General features: G+C 38.7%; 1 protein-coding gene and 1 pseudogene across 1 annotated transcript in view; both read right to left on the bottom strand.

Moving 5' to 3' along the window:
- Positions 1–303: 303 nt before the first annotated feature.
- LOC114494846 lies at positions 304–1,907 on the bottom strand (annotated as a pseudogene).
- Positions 1,908–14,209: 12,302 nt separating this feature from the next.
- IFIH1 (interferon induced with helicase C domain 1) overlaps positions 14,210–25,819 on the bottom strand; it is a 50,160-nt gene continuing 38,550 nt past the window's right edge. Inside the window, exons 9-16 of the mRNA XM_028510530.2 lie at positions 24,639–24,762; positions 23,855–24,106; positions 23,242–23,498; positions 20,545–20,694; positions 18,880–19,041; positions 15,361–15,551; positions 14,811–14,904; positions 14,210–14,716 (exon numbers count right to left, since the gene is read on the bottom strand). Coding sequence (XP_028366331.1) covers positions 14,537–14,716; positions 14,811–14,904; positions 15,361–15,551; positions 18,880–19,041; positions 20,545–20,694; positions 23,242–23,498; positions 23,855–24,106; positions 24,639–24,762 — 1,410 coding nt within the window. The 3' untranslated portion in view covers positions 14,210–14,536. The remainder of the gene's footprint in view (positions 14,717–14,810; positions 14,905–15,360; positions 15,552–18,879; positions 19,042–20,544; positions 20,695–23,241; positions 23,499–23,854; positions 24,107–24,638; positions 24,763–25,819) is intronic.

Genomic DNA, 25,819 nt, shown 5'->3' with positions numbered 1-25,819 from the left:
GTATGGATGAGTAAAGTGAGAATTAGTTGGACTCCATGTCTACTTCCTTTTGACATTCTAATTAGCAAAATTTCAATGAATACATAATCTAATCAATGCTGCACGCCACTCTGATGATTTTTCTAGCAAATTGAAATGTAATACATATTGTATAAAATAATAGTATCAGTATATTATAATTAATTACAAGAGCAATTATTTGATTAAATTCTGGGAATGCTAGAGATCTAGAAAAAATATTTTGGGATACATGTGCCAGAATTATGGGCCTTTTTTGTTTATTTGTTTGTTTGTTTTGTAGCCCAGCATGAGTTTGTTGGTTTCACACTCCTTCTTGATGAAGTTGATCAGCCCATTGGTGGAAGAATCCTGAAAGGTCAGTTGGCTACTGCCATCAAGTTCAGGTTCAATTTTCTTAGCCAGCTGCTTTCCCAGGTCTAGTCCCCATTAATCAAAACTGGTGATGTTCCAGCTGATGTCCTGAATGAAGATCTTGTTCTCACTCATGGCAATCAAGCCTCTAAGAATAAATGGTGTGAGAATGGTGAACAGAGTAGAGTCGGCTAGATGATTTTCTTCAAAGACCTTGTGAGACAACAGCTTCTCAAAGTCTTCTGGACTATTTCCCATAGCCTGAAACTCCTTCCACACCTTCTCTGTTGACTTCCTTCTTATAAGGGCCTCAATCTGGGCCAAGAAGTTGACCAGAAGAATCTTGTGATACAGACCCTCTCTTATCCGGTGATGACACTGGACGTGGATAAGCAAATCACAGCATATCACCTTGGTGCCTTGGTGGATGAGCTGGTAGAAGGCATGCTAGCCATTGGTCCCTGGCTCCCCCACACAGTGGGGCCTATCTGGTGATCCACACGGGTACCAGCCTTGATGATGTACTTCCCATTGGATTCCATGTCATCCTTCTTAGAAGTATGCAGGAAAGCAGTGCAGGTACTGATCATAGGGTAGCATGTTGTATGTCTCACACCCAGTGCTGCTGATGTATCAGATACCCAGCAAAGCCAGCAAGACAAGGATGTTCTTCTCCAGGAGTGCCATGCAAAAGTTCTGGTCCATCTAGTGAGCCCTTGAGAGCAGCTGCTCAAAGTTGTCAAATCCTATGTGCAGAGCACTGAAGAGTCCAATGGTTGACCACAGTGAGTAGCATCCTCCTACACCATCTCAGAACTTGGACATATTTTGAGGGTTGATTCCAAATTCCTTCACTTTGGTCATTTTTGGTATATAAGGCAACAAAGTGCTTTGCAACTGCAGAAGGATCCTTGGCCCATAGGAGAAGCCACTTCTTCATTGTCTGTACATTCGTGATAGTCTCCTAGTTAAAGGTCTTGGAGGTGGTGATGAGCAGGAAGGACTCAGGGTTCAGGGTGCCCAGGGTTTTGGCAGTGGAGATCCCATCAATGATGGAGATAAACCAGACCCTGGGACCTCTTGAAGAGTAGGCTTACAAGCTTCACTCACCCTGAAAGGTCTCAGGTCTGATCTGCCAATGCCAACGTTAATGACATCTCTGATGGGCCTGCCTGAATAACCCTTCCAGTAACTGCTTCAGACTGCTGGCAGAAAGACTTTCTCTTCTCCACAATTCTGTTGACCTCTGGCATCTCATCCTTGCCATGCACTAATAATGGGTGTGCTTGACTGGTTCTACAGGGCCACGAGCAACACTGCCTGATCTTTGGTGAAGCTGATCTTGCCACCGAACATGCACTCCCAGGTGGCCTCCACCTCTCTGCACTGACCAGGCCCACCAGCACCTGTATCACACCTTCTGTCACAAGGTTCTTGGAGTAATCCACCAGAACACACCCATGGTTTGTGTTGAGCATCAAGCTAAAGTGGCTGAAGCATTCTTTGTCTTCTTCAAAAAGGAGTGCAAGTTGAGGTCAGAGCTGTCCTCAGTTTCATTCCTGCATCTTTTTTTTTTTTTTTGCTTTGGGATAATTTTCTCCTGCTTCAGCGCAGTGCTGTTGATAAATCCCAGTTTTTATCATACCCTTTACTCGGTTGTAACTTTGTCTTTTGGGAAAGACTCTATATAGGACGAGAAAGACAATGAGAGTGAACAGGGGGAGAGTCAGAGAGAATTCATGTGTGGGGAGGTGTAATTACAAAATATGGAAATGAATCAAAGCTTGATTACTACTTTTCCTGCTCCTTACTCAAACACTGCTTATAATCTTGCTTGGGTAGAAAAGAGACTACTTTTCTCTTAAACTGGGTTCTCGGGAAACAGATTCAGAGATGGAGAGATGCAAACAGAGTTTTGGGGGAGGAAGAAGGGGAAGGGGAAGGGGTTTTCAGGAAGGCAGGATGGGGCAGTGGGAGATGCTCACTCACAGAAGAATTGCATTAAAGGTTTCAGTTTACCCTACAGGGCCTCAGGAGCTGAGATGGTCCTTTAGAGTTGTCCTAAGTAGAGTAAAGGGAGACAGACCTGTGTCCCTTCATCAGTCATTTGGTTTTAGGTCAATTGTAAGAGTGCATAACATTAGGGGTGGCAGGTCCCACAACCTAGGGTAATGCCCAGAGAGAGAGGTAGCAATACTGTGAGCTGTTAGCAGCAATACTTGCAGGCTCGGGGTGGGTGGCTGGGTGTCTCATCCCTAAGAGGGGATCCTCTACCATGGTGTCCATTATGTATCCTCAAGACATTGTTTTATCAGGTGTAAAGATGTGCACAACTAGGAAGGTAAGACTTCAGAAAATTAAGAAAAAATAAGATAACTCGAAGTTGGTTAATGACTGGCAAAATAATTGAAATTTCATGTTTAAGCTGAATTTTATGTATGTTATTCTTTTAAAAAAATAGGTTTAGAATTGTACTATTCACTCCAGTGGCCACTAGCCAAACATGCCTGTTGAGCACTAGAAATTTGGCAAATTCAAACTGAAGTGTGTTAGAAATATAAAACACATACTGAATTTTGAACCTTAAGAAAAATACTATAAAATATTAATAATTTGATATTGATAACATATCAAGATAATATTTTTATTATATTGAGTTAAATAAGTTATTAAAATTAGTCTCATCTGTTTTAACTTTTTTAATGTAGCTATTTGCAAATTGCAAATAGTTATGTGTATCACACTGTAGTTTTATTGGGCAGAGCCAGTCTAGAAAAATCTTTAAGTCTCACAAAGTATCCTTATCTCAGGCCACAGCCTGAGACAGAGCAGCTCTGGAGAGGACCACAGAATAGGGAGGATGGAATCACTCTGTTTCCGCTCTCTGAAACTTACTTCCCTGGCCTTACTAGAATGGTTACCCAAAAGCACCGTACTTAGTTCTTGAGAGACCAAGAGAGCCCCAAGCACACAGCCAATTTGACCACATGGGTAGAGTGGGAAAGGACGTAGGAAACGGACAAGATGTATCATGCTATTCTTCCTTGGGAACCAGAGCCTGTGGGAAGCAAGGGGTTTGCTTTAAAATCAGGAGATTCTGACTCATGTGAAGCCTTTTCCCCAGGACAAGGAAATGGCATCCACCACAGCTCAGTGATCAGTGTGGGTGAACTAGGAAACAGCTGGAACTCAGCGAACAAATTCTTGGGTGCAACAAAATTGTCATTACTTCATGCATCAGGAATATGATCACATGTGGCATGAGGTGACGAACAAACAGAAGTGAGTCATATTGAGAGCAAAAATAAGTTAATGTAAAGAAATTTCTTGTATTTGTTTCTATCACCAACTCCTGTACTTTTGTATTTGTTTTGTTTACTGCCATCAGTTCGATGCCAGCCATGTCTTCCCAGATCATGATTCTATTTCCACGTCAGCCAGAACCACTCATTTCTTCCATTCTCATGGCCAGTAACCAAATCCAGCTTTTCAGTACCTCAGCCTGAATGACTGCAACAAGCTCCTTCTTCGATCATTCTCCTTCCAGTTTTTCTCTCTTTAATATAACTTAGCCTGCTAACTCCTTACAGGTCATCTTCCAAAAATATGTCACTCCACTGCTCGAAAAATTAAAATGACTTCATTATTGGTTATGCAATCAAGCCGAGACTCAGTGTGACATTGCAATAAATATGCGGAATATTTGTTTTCCTCTTTCTTCCTTGTTACTTCCATTTAGAATGCACTTGGTACTCTTCTTCCCTTCTTAAACTTGGAAGAAATAGGAATTGAACATCTTGTAGTCACGAGGCATTATATAATTCCTTACCCACTCTAATTCAGAAAACTTTTCAATTGATCCCTGACTTTCTGAGCTCTGCAATACCTATAATTTATACCATATAATTGTTGTATACTCATATTTTTCTGATAATGTGCCTATAATCATTGAACTTGCAATAAATGTATTAATTCCCCAAGGTCAGAGATTTTATCTTATACCTAATTTCTTTTTCTAAATTTTCTCAAATTTAGAAAAAGCAATTAATATTATTGAATGCTTTCTTTGTGTTAGTCACTCCACACTGTATTCACCGTTTGTTATCTGGAGTGTTCTGTGTGCACTCTCCCTGTGTGTGCTCACGGTTTCCATGCTGCCCTGCCAGATGGCCCTGATGCCTGGTGCCAAATAACAACAAACTCAAGTGTGTAAGTAGCAGATTTACTGGCGTTTTGGGACAATGATGGTGGAATTTCCACAGATAATTTCTACTTTGCCTTGCTCCTGGGATTCCCTCTCTCTTCAAAATTTTCTCCCTTCCTCTCTAGCTCTGTCTAACTGATCCTGTTTTATGCAAAAACAATTTAGCTATCTTTTTTATTAATCACCCAGGAACCCCTAAAAAGGCTTCATCTTCAAAAACTTGTTAGTGGGTTCTAAAACAAAGGTAGTTCTATTTCTCTCTCTCTCTCTCTCTCTCTCTCTGAGAGGTATTCTCCTAGTTTTAAAGTGATTTTTTTCTCCCTCTGTGATACACATATTTTCTCATTTAATCCTCTGAGCAGTTCATGACATAGTTTCTCAGGTAAAGTAGGAATCTTTGTTTCTGTTCCTGGTAGTATACAGTTGGTTGTTTGGATTCAGCAAACAAAACTATCCAGTTGTAAATTACATCCTGTCCTGTTCCTAAATGATCTGGTTAGAGAACTGGTCATGCATTTGAGTCATTGCCTGTGTGAAAGACAATGTTTACATGTAAGAGTCATCGGATATTTGAAAATTATACCCTTTTGTGAACTAATTCTCATATTTCTTCAGATATATTGTATGAGCCTGAGTTCATTCTGGTTGGAGAAACTTCAGAGTAATTTGAACAGGTAAAATTTAGTCTAAGTAATTATTAAGTATAAAGGGATTACGGTAACAGAGGGTTAGCTAATCAGAAGTAAAAGGAACTCTGAAGAATAGATAGACAGCCAGCATACAAAGCAGCCACTTCCCTTGTGGCTGAGATAAAGCACCCAAGGCCAAGATGCAGACCATATGGGATAGGACAGTCATAGGTTTCTGAAAGCAAAGGAGTTGCCATGGTGTCACTTGCAGGTGTCACTTGCAGAACTTGCAGGTTGTCTGTCTTTTGGAGCTTGCTGGAAATGTGCCCTTTGTGTGCCAAGGAAAGCTGTTTATGGAGAGCTGTCTTCCTGGAGGCTCTCTACATAAAACTGCCTGAGAAGATGCAGTTGCTGGTTACTGAGTATACTGCTGGCTGCCGTGCAAGGCCTTGGTGCTAGAGAAAGCCACATGTACTGCAGGACCAGAAACTAGAGACACCACCAACATTGGAGAAGCTTCTGAGCAAGCACACCACAACCAAGGAGCAAAACCTTTTTTTTTCTTTTCCTGAAGTCTCTCCAGCACCTTCTACAGAAAAAGTTTAATGTCATGCCATCTGGCAAAGCAAAAATATTTAAAGGGCTCAGATGCCTGCTTAGGGAGCAGATAGAAAGGTTGAATTTAGAGATGAGAGGCAATAAATTGACAACTGGCACTGTGATTTTCTGATACTCCAGGGACTAAAAATGTTAGTATGAATGTTCACAAAAATTCCCCACTTCGCAACACACCTTTCTAAGGTGGCAAAATTGTTTGTGGTTCAGGCATCCATTAAGCCTAAGAAAGGGGGCGGTGAGAAAAAGAAATGAACATAGATCATATTGGTTTACATTATAAAGGAAAAAGACTGAGAGAATGGGGTAGAAAAGACAAAAAGTAACACACAAGGTGATTTTAGGGAGACAATTTTAAGGATTTGGAAAAGAGAAAAAGAGGTGATGAAGCATTTTTCCTGTATAATGAATGAATAAGAGGTGGGGAATAACATCTCTTGGAAAAACAGCATTTAAAAAGACTTGAAAATATTGTATGATATGCAATTTACATTTGGACTTTTTTTTATTTTTTATTTTATTTTTTTTTCATTTGGACTTTTTTTGCATGTCAGAAATAAATATTTGAGTTATGTTTTATTAATGTGGATGTTGATGATGGGTTTCCTCTAGATACAACCCCTTGCTGAAAGGAGCCACACACGGGACTGACTTCATTTGGGTTACACTGGACCAGAACTTGTAAAGCTTTTTGTGTCCAACAAATCTTTAAATATTCAGATTTTTTCCTTTCACATTCCAAAGAGTTAATGTAACAGAACTTAGTCTCAAATCCTGCACACATTTATTAAATATGTGATTTTCAACTGATGTGCCACAAATATTTTTAAAACATGCAGTACCTGACTACTTAGTCAGGAGCACTGACCTCTTTTTCTTTAGACTGTCAAATAAAAAATGACAACAGCCAACACAACAATAGCCATAGGGTGTAAATGAATCAGAATTATACCTATTTGTTCTGTCAGATCAGCAAAAAATATTTTTGGTGTGCCTCAGACTTTCAGTAATTAGTTTATGTGTAGCGTGAGATGAAAAACGTTGAAAATTGCTGTATTAAATCACTGGTTCTACATTTATTAGTCCCAATTCGCCAGTCCTCATACTGCATGGCAATCCTCTTAACAGTTTCTAATTAGTCATTTTTCCTCCTTCAAACCATGCTTAAAAACCTTTATTACTTTTCTTCTGAACCCATCTCCATCCTCAAATCCAAAGTCCAGCTCAGCAGATAACTTACTGGTTGATGCCAGGAGAATGTATCCCACCAGCCTCCTACTTCTGTAAGTGCACATTTAGCTGTATCTTTTATTCATGTTTATTTTCTCCTGCTTCAGAAGCAGCAGCTACCCTTCTATCCAGCGTTCACCTTCTCCTGTGCTCTTGATCTTATCCTCTCATCCTCTTCCCTTTTCCCATGCATCTGGTTTCCACAGTTATACCCTCTTCACTTCCTCTTGAGTCTTGAATTTCTCCCGGTGTCTCTTACTTAAGCCTTGACCTATAAACGGGCTTGAAACTTTGGATCCTCTTTTAACATTTTTTCTCCAGCTCTTTCAATTTTTTTACACTGTCCATTTAAAGATCACCTATTTTTATTATATCTATTTCATCTTCTCCAAAAATTCACTCTTTGTTGAAGCGTATTTACCAGGCTTACTTGGTACAGGTCAGTTTTTCTTAGTTCAATCACTTAGTTCAGTCAAATTCAGTACCCATTATAAAGCACATTAAAAAAAAACATTTTTAAAGTATACAAATAATTAGATACTGTGAACAGAGATGTACATGGCACCAACTATCCATCTCTCTACCTGCCACACTGTTTCCAGAGCAAACTATGACTGTCTGACACTCTTTTCCTCAGTAACTATGAACCAATGACCTTTTCTGGGCCAGAAGGTGACTTTGCCGGGACAGTTGCTCAGGCCTTTGTCTAGGAGAATGTTGGGAAAATAGGATTGGTTCTCAAGGTATCTTTGGGCAGAATGGATATGATCAGAGAAGAGACAGCTCACAGTCTAGTTCCATGCAGAGAAGTCTTGACCTTTGCTCATGACTGTTCCCCTGTTGGAAGTTGGCACCCTCCTTCATTAGTTTATTTCCTTCCCAAAGCATCATGGGGGAGTTGAATTTTATTAATATCAGTTTAACTCTTTCATAATTACTTAAGTAAATAGAACATCTGCGTGTCAAGGCAGGATCACCCAAAAAAGGACTCAGAAACCCCCTGGATACTCCACAATCCAATGCAACCTTATATCTCCCATACCTGTGGATGGCTCTCAAAACAAAAAGCTATTTCAACTAATAAAGCACCAAAAAAAATCAATGTTTTAGAGAAAAATTTGTATTTCACTTGTCTAATGAAATAAATCCTTTGAAATGTATAAGTTGAAAGTTTGAAATCAAGAGGTTATTTAGAATGAATTGTGCAAAGTCAAGTCAGGAAATTATATATCTAGCCCTGGCTGGTATAGCTCAGTGGATTGAGCGTGGGCTATGAACCAAAGGGTCACCAGTTCGATTCCCAGTCAGGGCACATGCCTAGGTTATAGGCAAGGTCCCCAGTAGGGGGTGTGTGAGAGGCAACCACACACTGATATGTCTCTCCTTGTCTTCCCCTCTCTCTAAAAATGAATAAAAAATTAAAATAAAAGAAATTATATATCTAAGTCAAATGCTATGAAATAAGTAAATTTACAGTATAGTAGGAACTTAGTGTGATACTGAATTGATCTTAGTCTCTGGTGGGCAACTGTGTCCAAGTTAACACTAAATCAGTTGTTTCGGTCATTTTTGTATTATACAAATTATTGAAGCTTGATAAATTCTGATAACTTCCATGAACTGTTAAGAGACTCAAAATGAAAGAAATAACTTTTCAGTGGTCTGTTCATCCTGTGTGTAGCTAGTAAAATACCAGCTCTCAGAAAGAACAGCAGAAGACAGGTTTTGAAAGAGATATTTAAGTTGGAAAGAAGCTCATCTTTGGTTTATTATTATCTATATGCATATATATATAACTGAAATAAATGTTTAAATTTCTTTTATAAGTGTCTAAATCAGGGGTGTCAAAGTCATTTTTACCGGGGAGGGGGGCACATCAGCCTTGTGGTTGCCTTCAAAGGGCTTAATGTAATTTCACTCCTTAACAGTTAAGTAGTACATTTATACAGCCCTAAAATTATTTTAGCCCTTTGAAAGCAACCGTGAGGCTGATGTGGCCTCCTGGTGAAAATGAGTTTGACACCCCTGGTCTAAATAATTGCCCATTTTAAAAATTACTCTGTAAATAATCATATATTGCATTAGATTTATTCCATTTAAATAGTGGCCCAAAAGTATTCCAACAACTGTGTGGTTAAATACTGTTTCCTGTAGTCAGTCTGTTCCCCTTTCCCACGACCCCACATAGAATCTGGCTTTGAGTTCAGATCTAAAAACTGTGAGCTAACAGGGCTCGCCACTGTCCAACTTCATCTTCAAGTGAAATGCTTATTGAACGGTTCATTTCATTTAAAAAGAGGGATTTCATAATACTGTGTGGAAAATATCTAAAAATTGTAAAAATACATGCAATGCTTTCCATATGTATTTCATATTTTATAACCTAAGATCTGAGAAAAAAAGTTTACAGATTTAGAAACCAGTAAAAGGAAACCACCGCTCATACTGGACAAAAATTACTGGACATTAAATCCTTCCTCTAGCTGCACAGAATACATATTCATAGCGATCACATTTTATTATAGCTACAATTTACTTCTTGAGATAAGCCATCTGGGCTAAATATTAGATGCGGGGACTGTAACACTGATGGTCAAATGTAGGTCTAAAATTTCTGTTGGTGTGTGATACCTGCAGCTGTGCGGTACCTGCTGCTGCTTTTCTGACTGCTCTTACAACGGTATTCCATACACTAATCCCTACTAGTGCCAACTGCCAGGTAGGTTCCATGCTGCACCCGAATTGCCATGACTGTCTCTCAAGGTTGGTATTAGCTCCCTACAGTCTCAGAGGGAGTAAGTGATTTGTCCAAATCACAAAGCCAGTGAGGATCCCAACCCAAGTTTGTCTCATTTCATCCTCTCCCCACAAAAACAAAGTTACAAAATTATATCCCTTGTATGACTAATTAAGGAGAATTTCACAGAGTGAAGAAAACAAAAGCTTATCATCATTCCAAATTAACTTTATGACTCTTAGAATCAAATAAAATAATTTTCTTGTTTTTTCTTTATTGCTATGACTCACATAATTGTTTACCAGATTTTGGAATTGAGCGCTTCATCATGCCCAGGGCAACTAAGTGTTCCTTTCCCTGTTTGTTCTCTCCATTCTAGTTCTAAAAACATGAGCTGTGCTAGAATCAGGGAGGGACATATGGGTTTTTGCCTTCTAAGGACATCAAGGATGACTGCTGAAGAGATGGTGAGGAAGGGCTTCTAACCATGTGCAAAGGCCCACATCTGAGAAGGAATCAGTGTGCCAGAAAGGACTGTAGCAGATGAATTTGGTAGCAAATATCAATAACACCCAATGAGCAATTTCCTTTGGTGTTAAACATTACTAATCTTTCTCATTCTCTTTCCCATCAGCACGTAAGTATGTGCAAGTCTCTCATACCTTCAAAGCAATGATGACGGGAAACGCCAAATCTTCTTTGGCTTTATGGTCAACTGAATTGAAAGTAATACCAGGAACTTCCTTTTCCCTAAGGTGTGACACCATGATGCAGGGACTATTAAATTGCAGAAAGAAAAATATTCACCTCTCTTATAGCAGTTTTCACTTTCAGCAATTGCTTTTGACATACACTAATTATCCTCTAGAAACCCATTTCTTCTTCATTTTTGAATTTCTTCAGCACCTTATATTCAAGATATATATGTAAACTATGCTACTTCATTTTAATTTCATGTGGTCTGAAATGATCTCAAACTACCTCTGGTATAAATTGTTAACTTTTCTTATCCACAAGCTTGACTTGGAAATACATGTTGTTCCAAAATGTCCTGACTTTCAGGCCTTTCAAACCTACTTCAAGACACCTGCCTCTAGTTCTGCAAGACCACTGCAATGCCCTTTAGCATAGATGAGCTACCTTCAGCCTCAGCGAGTGTTGGACATGGCCTTAGGAAGGAAGCAGCCAGGGAGACAGAAGCACAGACTATGAGAATGGTAGAACTGTAAAAGACTTTTGAAATCATTCAATCTATTCTTTCATTTTCTGGGGGAGGAAACACAGGCCCTATGAGATGAGGTTGCTCAGCATCACCCAACTGAAGAGTTCTGTGGGGCCTAAAGCTCGGGAATTCCACCAGGCCAATGTCTACATGTCGTGAGCATGTTTTGTAAATGACCCTAAAATATTATGAGCATTACATTGATCAGTAACAATAAACCCAAATGCTACAAGTATCACAGTTGTTTTTGAATGAAATACATGCACCATAGTTTGAGTTTCAGTTGCCATCACATACTAAGTTTTATACTATTTGAAACATAGAGTTTAAAACTTTGAAGTAGAAGTAACACTTCTTTATTTAAAAAAAAGTACTGGAAAACATAGATGAAAGAACCTGATATTTGCTGAAACCTTAAAAACAGTCTACATATGTTACAGTAGTACATTTAGCTATTTTATGCATTTGGTTTCTTACAGTTTCCAAAATGTTTTATAAGAGAGCAGTACTTTAAGTGCAGTCAGCTGGAGTTTTAAAAAGTATTTTAAGAAACCACAATCTTCTTTTGTCCTCTTGCATTCCCAAAAGCTCTGATTGGTTAATATTCACCCTTAGTTAAGTCTTATCAAGATTCAGAACTAGTTAGATTGAATTTTCACTCCGTCGAAACCACAGAAGTTCTTTCACCCCTCCAGCTCTTTATTCCTCCTTAGTCACAGGAGGTAACTTTCTGTGAGGCAGAACATGTGTGAGGCTGGGTAAGCGTGGGTTTAAATGGTCAGTTGTGGCTTTGTCTTAATCATGTGTCTATGCCAAAATTGGCTGCTTGTCTACTAGGAGAATGTCCTGAAGTGCTTGGGCACTGCACCATCTCCACATGATTATACACTTCTTTCAGAAACACTGAAAATGTCACAGCCACCAAGAGCTTACTCCTCTGTCTGGTGCTAGGGTGGAGTGAAAGCAGACATTTTTTTCTTCCTTCTCTGATACCATCCAGCATCTTCTCCTTGCTAAATCCTCTGTGAACCCTGGACATCTCCATGGACACAGATGATCTTGTAGTGTTGGTAACTGGTCTGCATTTAGCCACCATCCCTGCTGTTGGTCATTTCTGAGCATAGTGTTATATTCATGGAGGAAAGACTGAGAAAGTAAGCCTTAAACCACCTGATTCTGCTTCTTAATAGTATCTTGCCTTTTATGGTGTTTCATATATTTCAAAGTGCTTTCATATGTATACATACATCACTTATTAACAAAAACTGTCCAAGTGGTGTGGTAGGCAGAATTCTAGGGTGGCCTCTGAGATTTCTGCATACTTCTATATGTACCCTGGAAAAGTCCCCTCCCCTCGTGTATGGGCAGGACCTAGGCATGAGCTGAGATGGTCAGCCCTGTGAGTACTTCATCTTAGCAGACTCAGGAAAGAGTCTCCTGCTGGCCTTGGAGAAGCAATAGCTGTGCTGTGAGAGGGCCATGTGGTGAGGAGGCCCCAGAAGCTCAGAGTCATCCCAGTGGACAACTAGTAAGGAGACAGGAATTCCACTCTACAGCTGCAAGGAAACAGCAGCCAACAATCTGAAAGAGCTTGGGAGTGACTCTTCCCAAGCACGTCCAGATGAGGACATTGTCTGGCTGACACCTGGTTTCAGCCTTCTGAGACCCTGAGCAGAAGACCCTGCCCAGACCTCTGAACTACATGTGTACAACAATAAATGTGTGTTGCTTTAAGCCACCAAGTTGATGTAATTTGTTATGCAATGTAAGGAACCGCTTCTCAGGACATGGAAATGTAGCTTAGCACCCATGTGGAAAACCAGTGGGGGGCATGGCGGCTCACAAGACCACATCCGTGAAGAAGTTCTCCCGTGGGAAATCAGGCCTGCATTATACCTAGGCTGCCTTGTGACTTGCTCTTGCTAAAACTCTCTCACCCAGAGTTCAGGCAACAAGCCCTTGCTGCATATCTTTAAAGTAATTTCCTGAAGTCTGTGCTAATTCTCCCAAGGACTGAAGTGTAACCAGACCTGTTACTCTTATTGTTCCCTTGCATTTGCAACATTTTTTCCCACACCCTTGACAATGATCTATAATGGCTGAACCCTAAAAACTGGTTTGAGGGACTGAATTTACAAGTTTGGGTCCTAGCAGCTGTTGGGTCCTAGCAGCCCTTGTCTTAATCCTTATTTGTGCCTTATGATAGATATGGAGGTTATTTTCTTAAGATTGCATTTGAGAACAGCAAATAGTAGGTTCCACAGGCTTAACAGCTACAGTTGATTTCAAAAACAAAAAAGGGGGAGATTGTTGGGAACCGCTCTGCCTGGTTTCAGAAGCTGTAACTCCCACATGGCTAAGGCTGAGTGAGAGAACTTCAGACCATAAGCCACTAAGGAGACAAAGCTTATCTCCCTGGCAAAGGTGCTGCCTCTGCCCTTTTTACTTCACCCTGCCTGGCCCCCAATGCTTGATCACTTAGCCAATGATGGGTAAGATTCCCCAAGGGAGGGACAACCTAACACAGGCACAATCACATGGGGCCCCCAGGGAAGGACTTGGGGGGCTACAGCAAAAAGGGGTGATGGACACTTGCCACTGGGCTTTGATGTAGCCTTAGTCCTCTTTCTGACTGTGAGAAGTCTCCTAATCTCTTGGCTGCCTTACTTCCTTTGCCTGACTTAAGCTTGAACCAATGACAAAGGATGGTACAGCCCTGTGCTGGAAAGGGCGGGTTCCCCAGGTGATCAGGCCTAAGAAAGAATATATAAAATCCTGTGAAACCTGCCTCGCTAAGAATGCTCTCAATTAAATGATAAGGGTCCAAACAGGAAATAAGTTTGTTTCCCAAAGTTTTGTAGCCCTTTAGTTAACAGACCCTGACTCAGAATAAGCCCTTGCAGTTCTTTGTATGCTATCTATTGTTTGATCGTTACTGCCTGACAATGATTAATGAGCTTTACCTGTATTCCTGTGCAAATTGAAACCCAATAAAATCCTGTCAAGGCAAGGGTCGGCGCACTCTCCTCATCCTTTTTCCTCCACAGGACTCGGTAGTCTCTGTGAATGTCTTGTCTCATCCATAACACCAGGGACACTGCAGGCCAGTGTCTGCATCAATGCAACAATAGAAAACTAATAAAAGCAAAGATGTAATATTATAACCATTTCAACAATAAGGAGACTGGTTCAGAAAGATAAACTGATTTGCTTAATTTTATTTTGAAAATTAGTGACAGCACTGAAACTGGTGCCTCAGGCCCTCACTTATACACCGGCACTTCCCCACAGTATTCCACATACCTGCTCCACTCCAATGAGCTTGACCAGTAGATTTTCTTACCCCCATCCATAAACAAGATGAATAGTTGAAAGCATGATATATTGTGTTCCCTTATACCGCTCATCTCAGAGTAGAGCCATTATGTGACTAATTCTTACATCAGTTCCTTATTATAATAAAATATTAATCAAAATCATATTGAATGTTAAGCTGACAATATTTTAAAAGAATCTTGAATTGAATGTCAATCTTCATCACTAATCAAACAATATTCCGAATAGTCAAGATCAGGAAATGTGATAGGTAATTCTACCCATTTCTTATATTGTTTTTTTGTTGAATTATTTTCAAAAAACACTACAAAATTTCTTATTTTGAGACAAGGGAAATCTAAGCCTTTATGCACCATCATCGTTCCCCAAGCCTAGAAAACAAAAGAGAAAGGGAAAGGAAAAAATTAAATGCGCGTAAGAATTCCTTTGACCAAAGTAAGAACAAACCCCCAGCAGTTTACTCACCTGGCCACACACTTTGCAGATGATCTCCCCATTTGTCTGATAGTCTGCAAACTTCTTTTTCAGTGCTTGGTTTTCTCTCACAATATAGAGTTCCCTAAAATTATCGAGGAATAGGAAACGTTCTTGAGAATTCACAAATGACCAATATGCAGCCCGTGCACAGTGGGTGCACAAGGTTGAATTTGACACTCATCCTCAGGTGATGCCCCTTCCACACCCACCTCTCAAGGAGCACACTGCCTTTTGTGGCTTCTTTAAGTCTGTCAATTATTTTAACTTAAGTTGTTCAAAAACTCCAGAACAAATATGAACTTACAAACACTGATATGTCTTAGATCAAAATGGCTTTCAGCGTTACATGTCTGCCTCCCTCCCCCAGACAGCATATTTAAAAAATAAACATCTGAAATAGAGATGTAATTTGGGAAAGTTTAAAGAGAAGAAGTTCTAAAACATAATAAATTTAATTTGTGCTATTTTGGAAGAATGTTTACATACAACCTGCTTCACCTCTTTTAAAGAAACTTCGACTGAGTTTTCCTGGACTCACTTGAACTCCGGCGTCATGTTGACATGGTGCATTTTCTCAATCACATGGATACTGCCTCCAGAGCAGGCGAGCACGCTGCAGTTTTTGCAGAGGAAACTTATTAATGATGGGTTTTCCTTGTAATGCTTGGCGATACTTCTCTTGATTTTCATCTTATTTTCCATAATACTTTGCATCTGTAATTCCAGAATCTGCAGGAAGCAAAGAATATTCTATGTTTTTTTCATTGCTTCACTGAAGTAAGTAAGTATCCTTGAATTCAGAGACCTTAGATAGTTATGAAAATATACTCTTGGCCTGTAGTCTAAAAATAAAAATAATGAGGCAACGGCCCACAAAGAATTTAGTATAGAAACCTTCACATAATAATAAAAATGTGGAACCCTCAAAAAACAGCCCATTCTATTTTTAAAAAGTTCTCTGGGGAGAAAGTCCTCAGCCATGGTTGACCAAAAACAAAACAAAACAAAATGAACAAAAAACAAAAAAAAAAACCTCTCCCTTTATCTACCTCATTAGTTTTAATTGTCGCATAAAATAAATCTAAACTTTCTCCCATATGAATCTCTTTAAAGAACTAAACACTGTTATTACATTACCCATAGTCTTTTCTTATCTATGATAAGCCCCCCAGTTTCTTTCATTGTTCCTCTTATGTTTTAATTCCCAGACCCTTCATTACCTAAGCAAATCTCCTTAGCAAAATCTCCTCTTCTCATGTTCATGACAGAAACTACTAGTTTCCCACCCAGGATCCATTCTTCCTAGGAATAGAACTATTGTATAATTTTATTCTGGGTGGAAATATGCTAACTAAATGGCTATATTTCCAAGCCAGTGGTCAACAAGACATGAGAAAATGTTAAGCGGTATTTCCAGAAAGGCTCCTTATGTATCAGATAGTTGGCACGTGTACTTTTGCCTTTTCCATCTTCTCCCTTCCTCCTCCCTAGAATGAGCATGTGACAGCTAAAACTCTAAACACTATCTTTGACCTTGGGAATGGAAGCCAAATGCTAAAAGGGCAGAGAAGAGTGGAGGAGTGAGAGAGAGAGAGAGAGAGGGAGGGAGAAAAAGGGAGGGAGAGAAGGAGGGAGAAGGGGAGGGGAGAGGAGGAGAGGGCAGGGAAGAGGCCCAGGGTCCTCATGACATCGTGGAGCTATCACATGACTCTAGACTGCCCGCATTTTTTGTGTGAGAGAATAGGCCTTTATGCCGTGTATTCTAGGTTCTGTGACTAGAGGCAAAACTTATTTCATCATAGGAACAACCTAGTTTATGAAAGACACAAAATTTGAAGTAGGAACTGGTCAGTCCTCTTACCTATACAACTTCAGAGTAGAAAAACCTGTTTTAAGAACCTCCAAACTGAACCTTTTCTAAACAACCAATTTATATCAACTTGTGGAGGAAACTATTGTTTTCTTTAAGACCTAGGGGACATTTTCAATAAAAGTAAATCATCAGTGTTGATGAACAGAGCTGAAGGGCCTATCTCCTTGGCTCTCACCTCTCTGTTTTAGGCCTTGATTCAGGGCAGTCATGTTCAGCACAGAAACTGAAAAGAAGCCTTGCAAGCAAACTTATGGGCTATAGAACAGTTTAATCAACAAGTACACAGACTAATTTGCCATGAAAATTATAATAATAATATAATAAATTGAAGTATTCTGTTCCCTAAAAGTTTAATTAGGTTGTTCTTACAAGATATTTATTGTTTAGTGAGCTGGTTAAAAGATGATTAGGTCAAGAATCACACACATGTAGGCAATTAAGTTGCACCTATGAGTGTGATGGAAAAAATAAAAATAAAACCAAGGTCGATGTTTGGATATATAACCAGGGCACCAGAAACTAAAAGACTAGCTTTAAAATAGTAAAGCATATAAACTAATTAGAGGAGAAAAAATGAAAAGAAATTATAATAAATATATGGCAGGTAGAGCTATCATCAAAGCCCAAATAAAATGTAATAATGTAGCAAAAGTTGTCAGGTCAATGCCAAGGGAAAAGTTTAAGATCTCAATTTTTTAGAAGCTTTCAGTTATGTATAAACCCCGTGTAAGACGTGGAAAATAGACCTCACCTAGGTGTCAACTCTCACCAATTATTTACAGTTACCCGTCACTGAGAAAATGAGGACTCTTTAATCAGAAGAAAGGAGTGCTGTGACCTCCTGGCAACACCTGCTGGGGGCTTTAGGCAGACTACAGGTTGGCATGTGCCTCACATCACCGCCATCCCTGCTCTGAGTTCGTCCACCTAAAGTAGTTCTAGGAGGGCAGATCCTTTAGTCAAAAGAGACCTAAAAAGGTAGTCCATTCTGGAGCCCCTGAAGGGGCTGTATCTTGTTCTAGAGATTATTGGCTCGGACTCCAGACGGTGTTCTAGAGTTTCCCCAGTACGACTAGTCTTGAAACATCAATTTTTTGAGAAGAGTAACTTGATTTCATTCATCTGGGACATTAAATGTAAGGCAATAACCTTCCAGTGGGATTATTTGACCACAAATGTTTGATTTGACACTACAACATGTTTAGTTTTCCTTATATTGAAAAGGGTTTGAAAATATAAGTTTGTGTAGAAACCTGGCCAGGAAACCTTGGAGTTGGTTACAGCAATGTACACCAATTTGAAAGCATCCCTTTAGTGAAACTCTATTTAGGGTAGAGCCGATTTCAATGTTAAGAAACTAACATTCACACCCATATGCAAGGGTGTGAATTTTCTTCTAAATGGATTGTTTGCTATTATAGTTCTCACAGTCTTTAATTCAGTGGTATGGGGGATTTCCTGAAATATTGGAGAAATACTTTCTTCCTTCACTGCATTCCTCTCACCACTCAGATAACTCTATGTTAGTGAATTGAGATGCAGCTAGATAATATGAGATGTTATCTTGTTTTTATTCAGATCTAGCTTAGTGTCACTCCCTCTAAGAGGTCTTTCCCAACTGTTCAGTCTAAAATACCTGTCTAGTGACTTTTCCCACATCATTGAACTCTAATTCTCTAGCATTTATCTCTATATGATATGTTTCTTGCTTCATTTCTGTTTAGTTTTTTTCCTCTTCAAATCTCACTGTGTACACACTAGAATATAAACTTCATGATGCAGAGGGTCTATCTTTGTTGTTTGTCTTTTTGTTCTCTGTTTCTAGAATGCTCCCTGATGCATATGAGGCATTTCACAAATATTTCTGAAATAAATAAAAAAAAAATGTGCCTGTACAAGATTGGACCAAACTAAAATTGTCAGGTTGTGATGAATGGGTGAGTTACACTAGTGTTTCTGGATCAAGGGCAGCTTAAATTTATATTATCAAAGTTTGTGGCTGCTTTCACTGGAATGGCTCTCTGGCAATTTCAGCCCAATATGGATCTCAGTTCTTTGTATGTGAATCTGGACTATGCATAGCTCATCATACTGGAACATACACTTCAGTACAGCTTCTGTCTGGCAATCACACACAGCCATTTTAAAACAAAAACTAAAGTCAGAGAGGGCCCCAAACAATACCTTATGAGCAAACTCCTCTGGTTTCATATTCTGAACACGGTCTATAGCTTTATACATCATTTTCTCTCGGAAGTCATTAACTATCTCGCGTTCTACAACTCCTGAGCCAATGTGGGCAACCAGGATATAGGTGCTCTCATCTGCTCTGGCTCGACCACGGGCCTGAGAAGAGAAAGAAGTTACATAAGTAAGGAAAGGAAGGGCTTCTCTCTTGCTATGAACTCACCCATTTTTGTCCCGAAATGCTCAGTGTCCCAGACTTCAAATGCTCTCTTTATTATCAATAAAGCTAGTCATTCTCCATTCCTTATAAACTTGCTATTTGAACCTCAAAATGCACTTTAATACAGAAACAATGCTCTTGCATGATGATGGTTAGGTCCCCCACAGTTCTCAAAAGCCTCAATAATACAATACCAACCCATCCAGCCTTTCCATTCCGCAAGGCCCTCTCTCACACCCTGTAGCAGTCATGAGTGACCTAGACCAGGGGAGCAGCACTCCTCCGTGTTGGCTGGGAGGGGTGAGTGGGGAGGGGGGTGTCTCTGACCTTGACACCAGAGCTGCTGAGCGTGCAGCCCTGTTCCTGGCGTCCTGTGTTGGCTCTCATGAAAACATGCTCAGCACGATGATAAACTTCTATAATTCTCTTTATGAAGTGATACTTAGTTACATTTGAGTAACAGAAAATTGCATGGCCTGGCCCAGGAATCTATCAACTATAATATTATCCTCATGAAAAATGCATCCTGAGTACTGAACAGCTAACAAATCAGCTCCTGAAATGAAATGACTTCCTCATTTGGTGGCTGTCTGGTTATCTTGGTTATGACTTGCCTTCCATTCAAGAATGCAATTTAGCATATAAAAAAAGCTGCTTTGTTAATTTTATGGGAAGAATGTTAAGCATAATTCCTATGCTTACTCAACAAAAGGAAACAATTTTATTGTTAATGTAGGATGGGTAAAATATAAAGCAAAATTGAATAAAAACTGGAACATTTTACTATTTTTTATCTTTTTCTGCATATGGGGGAATATGTATAGAAATTATATATATATATATATATATATATATATATATATATATATCTGCCTCACACCCATCGCTATTTTGTTATGAAAGATTTCAAACATAGAGAAGTTGAAAGAATAAGGGAGGAAAGCACAGAAACAGCAGGGGTCCCTGCGGCTTGGTGTGTTACTTCATCAGACATTTGTGGGACGCTGTGCTTTAGATTCCCAGTCCAGCTGGGGGCTGACTGACATCCTGGGAATGAGGAGGCCTATTTTGACTCTTACAGATGGGGCCAGTGTTATGTTCTTAAAAAGTCCTAGGGCACAGAAATAACAACCAAAGAAGGGTTGTTGTTTAAAAATACAACAAGCATCTGGTTGAAATATGAATTAAACAATAATATAAAAGGCAGTAGTGCACAGCTCTTCAAGGTTTCTCTTTTTTGTTTCATTGGGCTATAATTGTTATATATTACTTTTTAGGTATGGAATGTAATGATTTAGTATTTGTATACATTGTAAAATGATTTTTCATATGAAAACAGCTATATTTTTAAAACTACGTGTGCTGTTTTACTAAAATAAAACAACTAAAATAAGAATACAAGATTAAAAAAATAATAATATATTAGAAGTATTTGAATGTACCTGGACCATGGCTATTTCATTAGTGACGAGACCGTAACGAATAATCATGTTGCATTCTTTAATATCCAAACCTTCTTCTGCCACTGTGGTAGCAATAAGCAGATTTATTTTTCCTGTGCGAAATTTCCTAATGACTTCTTTTTGTTCATTCTGTAGAAACATTTTAATAAATTAAATTTTGTGATGCTAAACACATTAAAATCATCTAATTAAGAGAATAAATAAAGAATTGCAAGTGGTCAGTCTAAATCAAAGGATTAGATCATACACGGATTTGATGCCATCTGTTTTTGTCATTGAACAAAGACATGATGCTGAGACACATTTGATTTCCAATCTGGGATTATCACACAATAAGAAGAACGTTTCCATCTTCCAGTCTGGAGATGGGGAGACCATCATTTACACCAAGGAAATAAACTGATGGGCATCTTGGGAGGAAGAATGGAAGAGATAAGAAAGTTAAGTGGGCTTTGCTTTTCACTACAATAACTTCAGAATCTTTAATATTCAAAGAATAACATGCAGTGACACTCCTAAAAATTGCTGAGTTTTGAGTCACCCAGAAATACAGACTACACATTTGGTCACTTTAAGAATCATTTAAATCACCGCACCCTGGCTGGTGTGGCTCATGGATTGAGTGCCAGTCTGTGGACTGAAAGGTTAAGGGTTCGACTCCCAGCCAGGGCACATGCCTGGGTTGCAGGCCAGGCTCCTGGTTGGGAGCATGCAAGAGGCAACCAATCAATGTATCTCTCGCACACTGATGTTTCTTTCTCTCTCTCTCTTTCTCCCTTCTTTTCTCTCTCTCTCAAAGTAAATAAATAAAATCTTTAAAAATATGAGTCATTCAAGCAAGAATATTCCTCAAAGAACACGTGAGAAACTGAAAACATTGGCTGTATGCAACAGGGGAGCTAGAAGAGTGGAGGACAGTGGTGGCCCTGTGCCTTACTGATTTTGAAAGAGGTAGTAAATATATTATCTGTTCAAAGGGGCGACACAAATAAAAATGAAAGGATAGGTTATGAAAAGCATAATTAAAACAATTATATTTAAATGAATAAAATCTAAATTCTGAAAGTTAATATAAGTAAAGAAATTAAATATACTCCCTGGCCCTTGCATCAGAGGAGTGGGTAAGCATAAACCCAGCCCTTCTTCTATGAGAATAAGACCGTAGTTTTAGCTTCATAACTGCTCTCATCAAAGCTGTCGATCCTGTGCACCTTTCGTGCACATTCACAATCTCTTCTGCCCCATACCTTAAACAAAAGTGAACGTGCCGGATGGGCAGTATGCTCTCCCCTCCCTTTGCTTTCTTCTCAGAGGCAGCACGTGCCTTTGTCTGACTGCTGGCTGTGGCAGAAAACTCCCTCTCCAGTCTCCTCTGACAGTTTCTCCCTCTTGCACTCATGACTGCTGATAAAACTTACATGTCCTTGGATTTTAGCAGAAGATGTCTGTGCCTTAATTCAAAGGAGTGCCTTTGATAGTAAGAGTTTTAACACATCAAGAGTTAGGCAACTCCTCTCCCAGTAAGTCCAATGCAATTTGCGAGGTGAGGATGTGGGCAGTAAGGAAGGGGTGTGTCCTGCATTGGCATGCAGTCCCCAAGTCCGAAATGAATGACTAGCCAAAGTAGCCTGAGAACATATTTTCCATCTGTACCTCACCTTTTTTCAAACAGGAACTGAGATCAAACATAATGAACATCATAACACTAAAACTAATAACAGAAACTTAAAAGCAGGACAAAAGTGAAAGAATACAGATGTATCAATTGTAAGGATTAACAGAGAGGCTGTGAGACTACAATTTTTCCTGTGAGGTTCCTAGAACATGGGGCAAAAAAAAAAGAAATGAAGCAAATTAGCTCTCATCACAAAGGAGGCGGCAAACTTCTTACCCATGAAAAACAGTGCTTTCTCTGGTATAAATTTGCACATAGAGAGTACGTATATGGAGTGTTATAGTGGACAATTTCAAGAACTATTTATTTTCAGCGAACATAAAACAAATTTAATTTGCCCCACTGGACTGAATGGTGGTGACTCTGTCAGAATTGAAGTATCCTGTTGTCTCGCAAGACTAAGGATCGATGTAACTTCGGGAGAACATTTTACTCTAACAAGCCACATGCTTGTAATGTCTACAGGTGTCTTTTTCTCTCTCAAGTGTTTTTTACTGTGCACATGATACGCAGTATAATGAAATGGAAACAAAACAAAACAAAAACCTTAAAGAGGAAAAGAAAATCTCTCGTGATCCCAAATCTCAAACACATCAAATATCTTAAAATGTCCAAGTCTCGTCCAATGCAAACCTGTTTTACACAGCTCTAATTATAATGCACATATTGTTGAGGAGATGGAATTTTCCTTTTGATAATTATATTGTAACCACTTTTATATTTTGTTATAAGTTTAAATGTCAATGATTTTTACAAAGGAAACTCACTTTAGAAAGTTTCTTCAAGTATGTGAAAAAAAAAATGACTCCTAGGCCAATACTTAGCCTTTTACATACCACAGACTAGACTGCTATTAAACTCACCTTTTACTTCAAGAACAAGTGCTTCATTTCTTAAAGTTATTTTGTGGTGTGGTGAGAGAACTGATGAAAAATAGATGACACCTAACTTGTAAAAGTAGTAACAGTGTTAAGAACAGCAATCCAAAAAGATGTTCATACCTGCGTCATGGGCTTGAACTCACTGCTGTGTCCAGCTCCAATCAGGTGGTGGGCTGTGACTCCTACTTCTGCAAATTTTTCATTTTCATTAATCCACTGGGAAAGGGCGTAAGCACTCTGCCGTGTTTTTGTGAAAATTATGCCTCTTGCTTCCACAGTCCTTGTATATTGCTCCAGGATGGTATTTCTCAATTTGGTCAGCTTTTCATTTTCATATTCTGGGTTTTCAGCCATTTTTTTCAACATATGCTTGTTATCTTTAAAAATAATTAGTTTAAATTAGCAAAATATAGGAATAATTACAGTGGAAGATTTTACGTAATGATGACCTGAGATGTGGTTCAACTATAATTAATCTTTTATCTATATCTAATCATCAGGCTGTTTAATACATTTCAGTCATCTTGACTAAAATCCAGATGACCAAATGATTGACTGTGATCATACAGTCCATGGCTACTGTGGTCATATCAGTTAGATATGAGCAGGATTTCTTCTTTTAAAATGAAATGTTATTTTAAGGGGGCTTTTCGGAGAGCTCTTACAAAGCAGCAGTTCACACCAAAGAGGTAAATGCATGAGACTGTGCAATGAATGTCACAGTGATCCTCACCCATAAATAAAGTCATGAGAAATTCATCCGTTCCATCCAGTTTTAAAGGTTTCTTTTTATCATTCTCATCTTCATCACTGTCATTGCTATCATCTAGGACAGCAAACTTCTTTTCTATTTCTTCATTATAGAAAGTTTCAAGGTGATTATATGCATCAATCATTCGGATTGTGTCATTGATTTGCAGGGCTTCGTTGTACTTCCTCAGATGTTCTGCACAAAGGCGGTCTTTGCGATTTCCTTCTTTTGCAGCTATGAAAGAATATATTATGTAGCGTGAAAGAATGATCCAAACATATACCCTTAATACTGTGCTGGGGACAGGAATATGTTTATAATACTGACTCTAGAATGGGTTTCATTTTGTTTCTGAAGTGAGTAAGCAAGACTAAAAACGTGCCATAAGCTCTAAAAGGGGGCAAATGCTCTAACTCCTAGACTTGCTGCTTGAGTTCTGCAGCAACGAGAACATGCCTCTGACCCATGCTGAGTCAGTGGAATGGCATGACAAACATAATACTTGAATTTGCAATTGGAGGCAGGGCTGTTAATATTAATCTTAATACTTTAAATGTACAATAAGTGAAGAGTCTGGAGATAACGAGAAAATGAATGAATTGGTGTCTCTTTCCTTAGATAAGGAATTAGAACATGTTTATCCTTGTCCTACTTAGAACAAAGAAGTTCCATTTGCTTTCAGTTTGCTTGGGAGCATGTGAGATAGTCACCAAAATCTTGGCATAAACATGGGATAAACTAAGTGTTAGGTAAAAACTCCAATTACCTTTTTTATCCATTTGAATGGCCCATTGTTCATAGGGTTGAGTTCCAAAATCTGCCATTGGACTCATTTGGCAAAAAGTTTGAATCTTTGTCATTATTTCCAGAAGTTTGTCTTTAAATGGATCCTAAAAATAAGTTATACACTTATTCTTATGTGTTTATATTGTTAAAGGAATAACATTATCTTTGTGAAAATAATTTCTATGTAAAGTAAATTGGATTCAGAATCTTTGTCTAAGCAAAGTAATAAATTAATCTCTGATCACCTGTTTGTACATTTATTTTTTATCATTTTTTTTTCTTTTAAAAGTCTCTACCCTCAAGATACATCCATACCAACACAGTACACCACCTCTGGAATTTTCAATTTAAAGATTTTATAAAAGAAAAATTAACAAATGATAACTGTGGATGCTAATACTACTTTTAAAAAACATTTTAAAGTAATGCCACCGTTATTTAGAAAGCTTGCAATCTAATTTGAGAAATATTCTTCTTTGAAGAACTGGTTTTAGCATAATACCAAAATTCAAAGTTAAGAGAGTTTTGAAAAAAGCTAGATAGAAAAAAGTACATACTATAAGATTTCATTCAAAAAAGTTCAAGATCAGCGAAGCCCCATCTTTGGTGTTGGAAGTCAGGGCAGCCACTGTCCTTGGGGTGTGGCAACGAGAGGGGAGCCCGGAGTTTCTAGGTGTCACAGTGCTGTGTATCTGGGCCTGGGTTTTGGTTACACATGTGTGTTCTGTTTATGAAAATACAGCAATCTGTCTTATTCACTTCAAATGTGCACTTTTCTGTGTGTTTTACTTCAATAAAAAGTATCCTAAAATTTAAATTAAAGAGTAAGATGCCAGATTTTTAAAAATATATATCCTAAGTCACATCTAGCGATTTCATCCCAGTCTACATCCCTGCAAAAATAAAATAAAATACCCTAGGAATGTTGTGTTTTATTAGTGATTATAACAAAAACACACATTTAAATGTATCGAGTAAAACTAAGTAACAAAAAGTGAAGGAAAATAAAGTATACCAAATATGCCAGTTCAGCTGGGGGAGAGAAGTGCCTGAATTTAAAGTAAAAACTAAATCAGAACTGATGGTCACTCACATTAGTTTAGTGCCCACTACATTTTAAACACAAGATTATTCATTATGTGCATTTCATACCATTGAACC

Source organism: Phyllostomus discolor, chromosome 4 (assembly GCF_004126475.2).
Source record: "Phyllostomus discolor isolate MPI-MPIP mPhyDis1 chromosome 4, mPhyDis1.pri.v3, whole genome shotgun sequence".
In the NCBI taxonomy this organism is placed as follows: Eukaryota; Metazoa; Chordata; class Mammalia; order Chiroptera; family Phyllostomidae; genus Phyllostomus; species Phyllostomus discolor.
The sequence above is the reverse complement of the archived record's forward strand: the minus strand, read 5'-3'. Positions and strand labels throughout refer to the sequence as shown.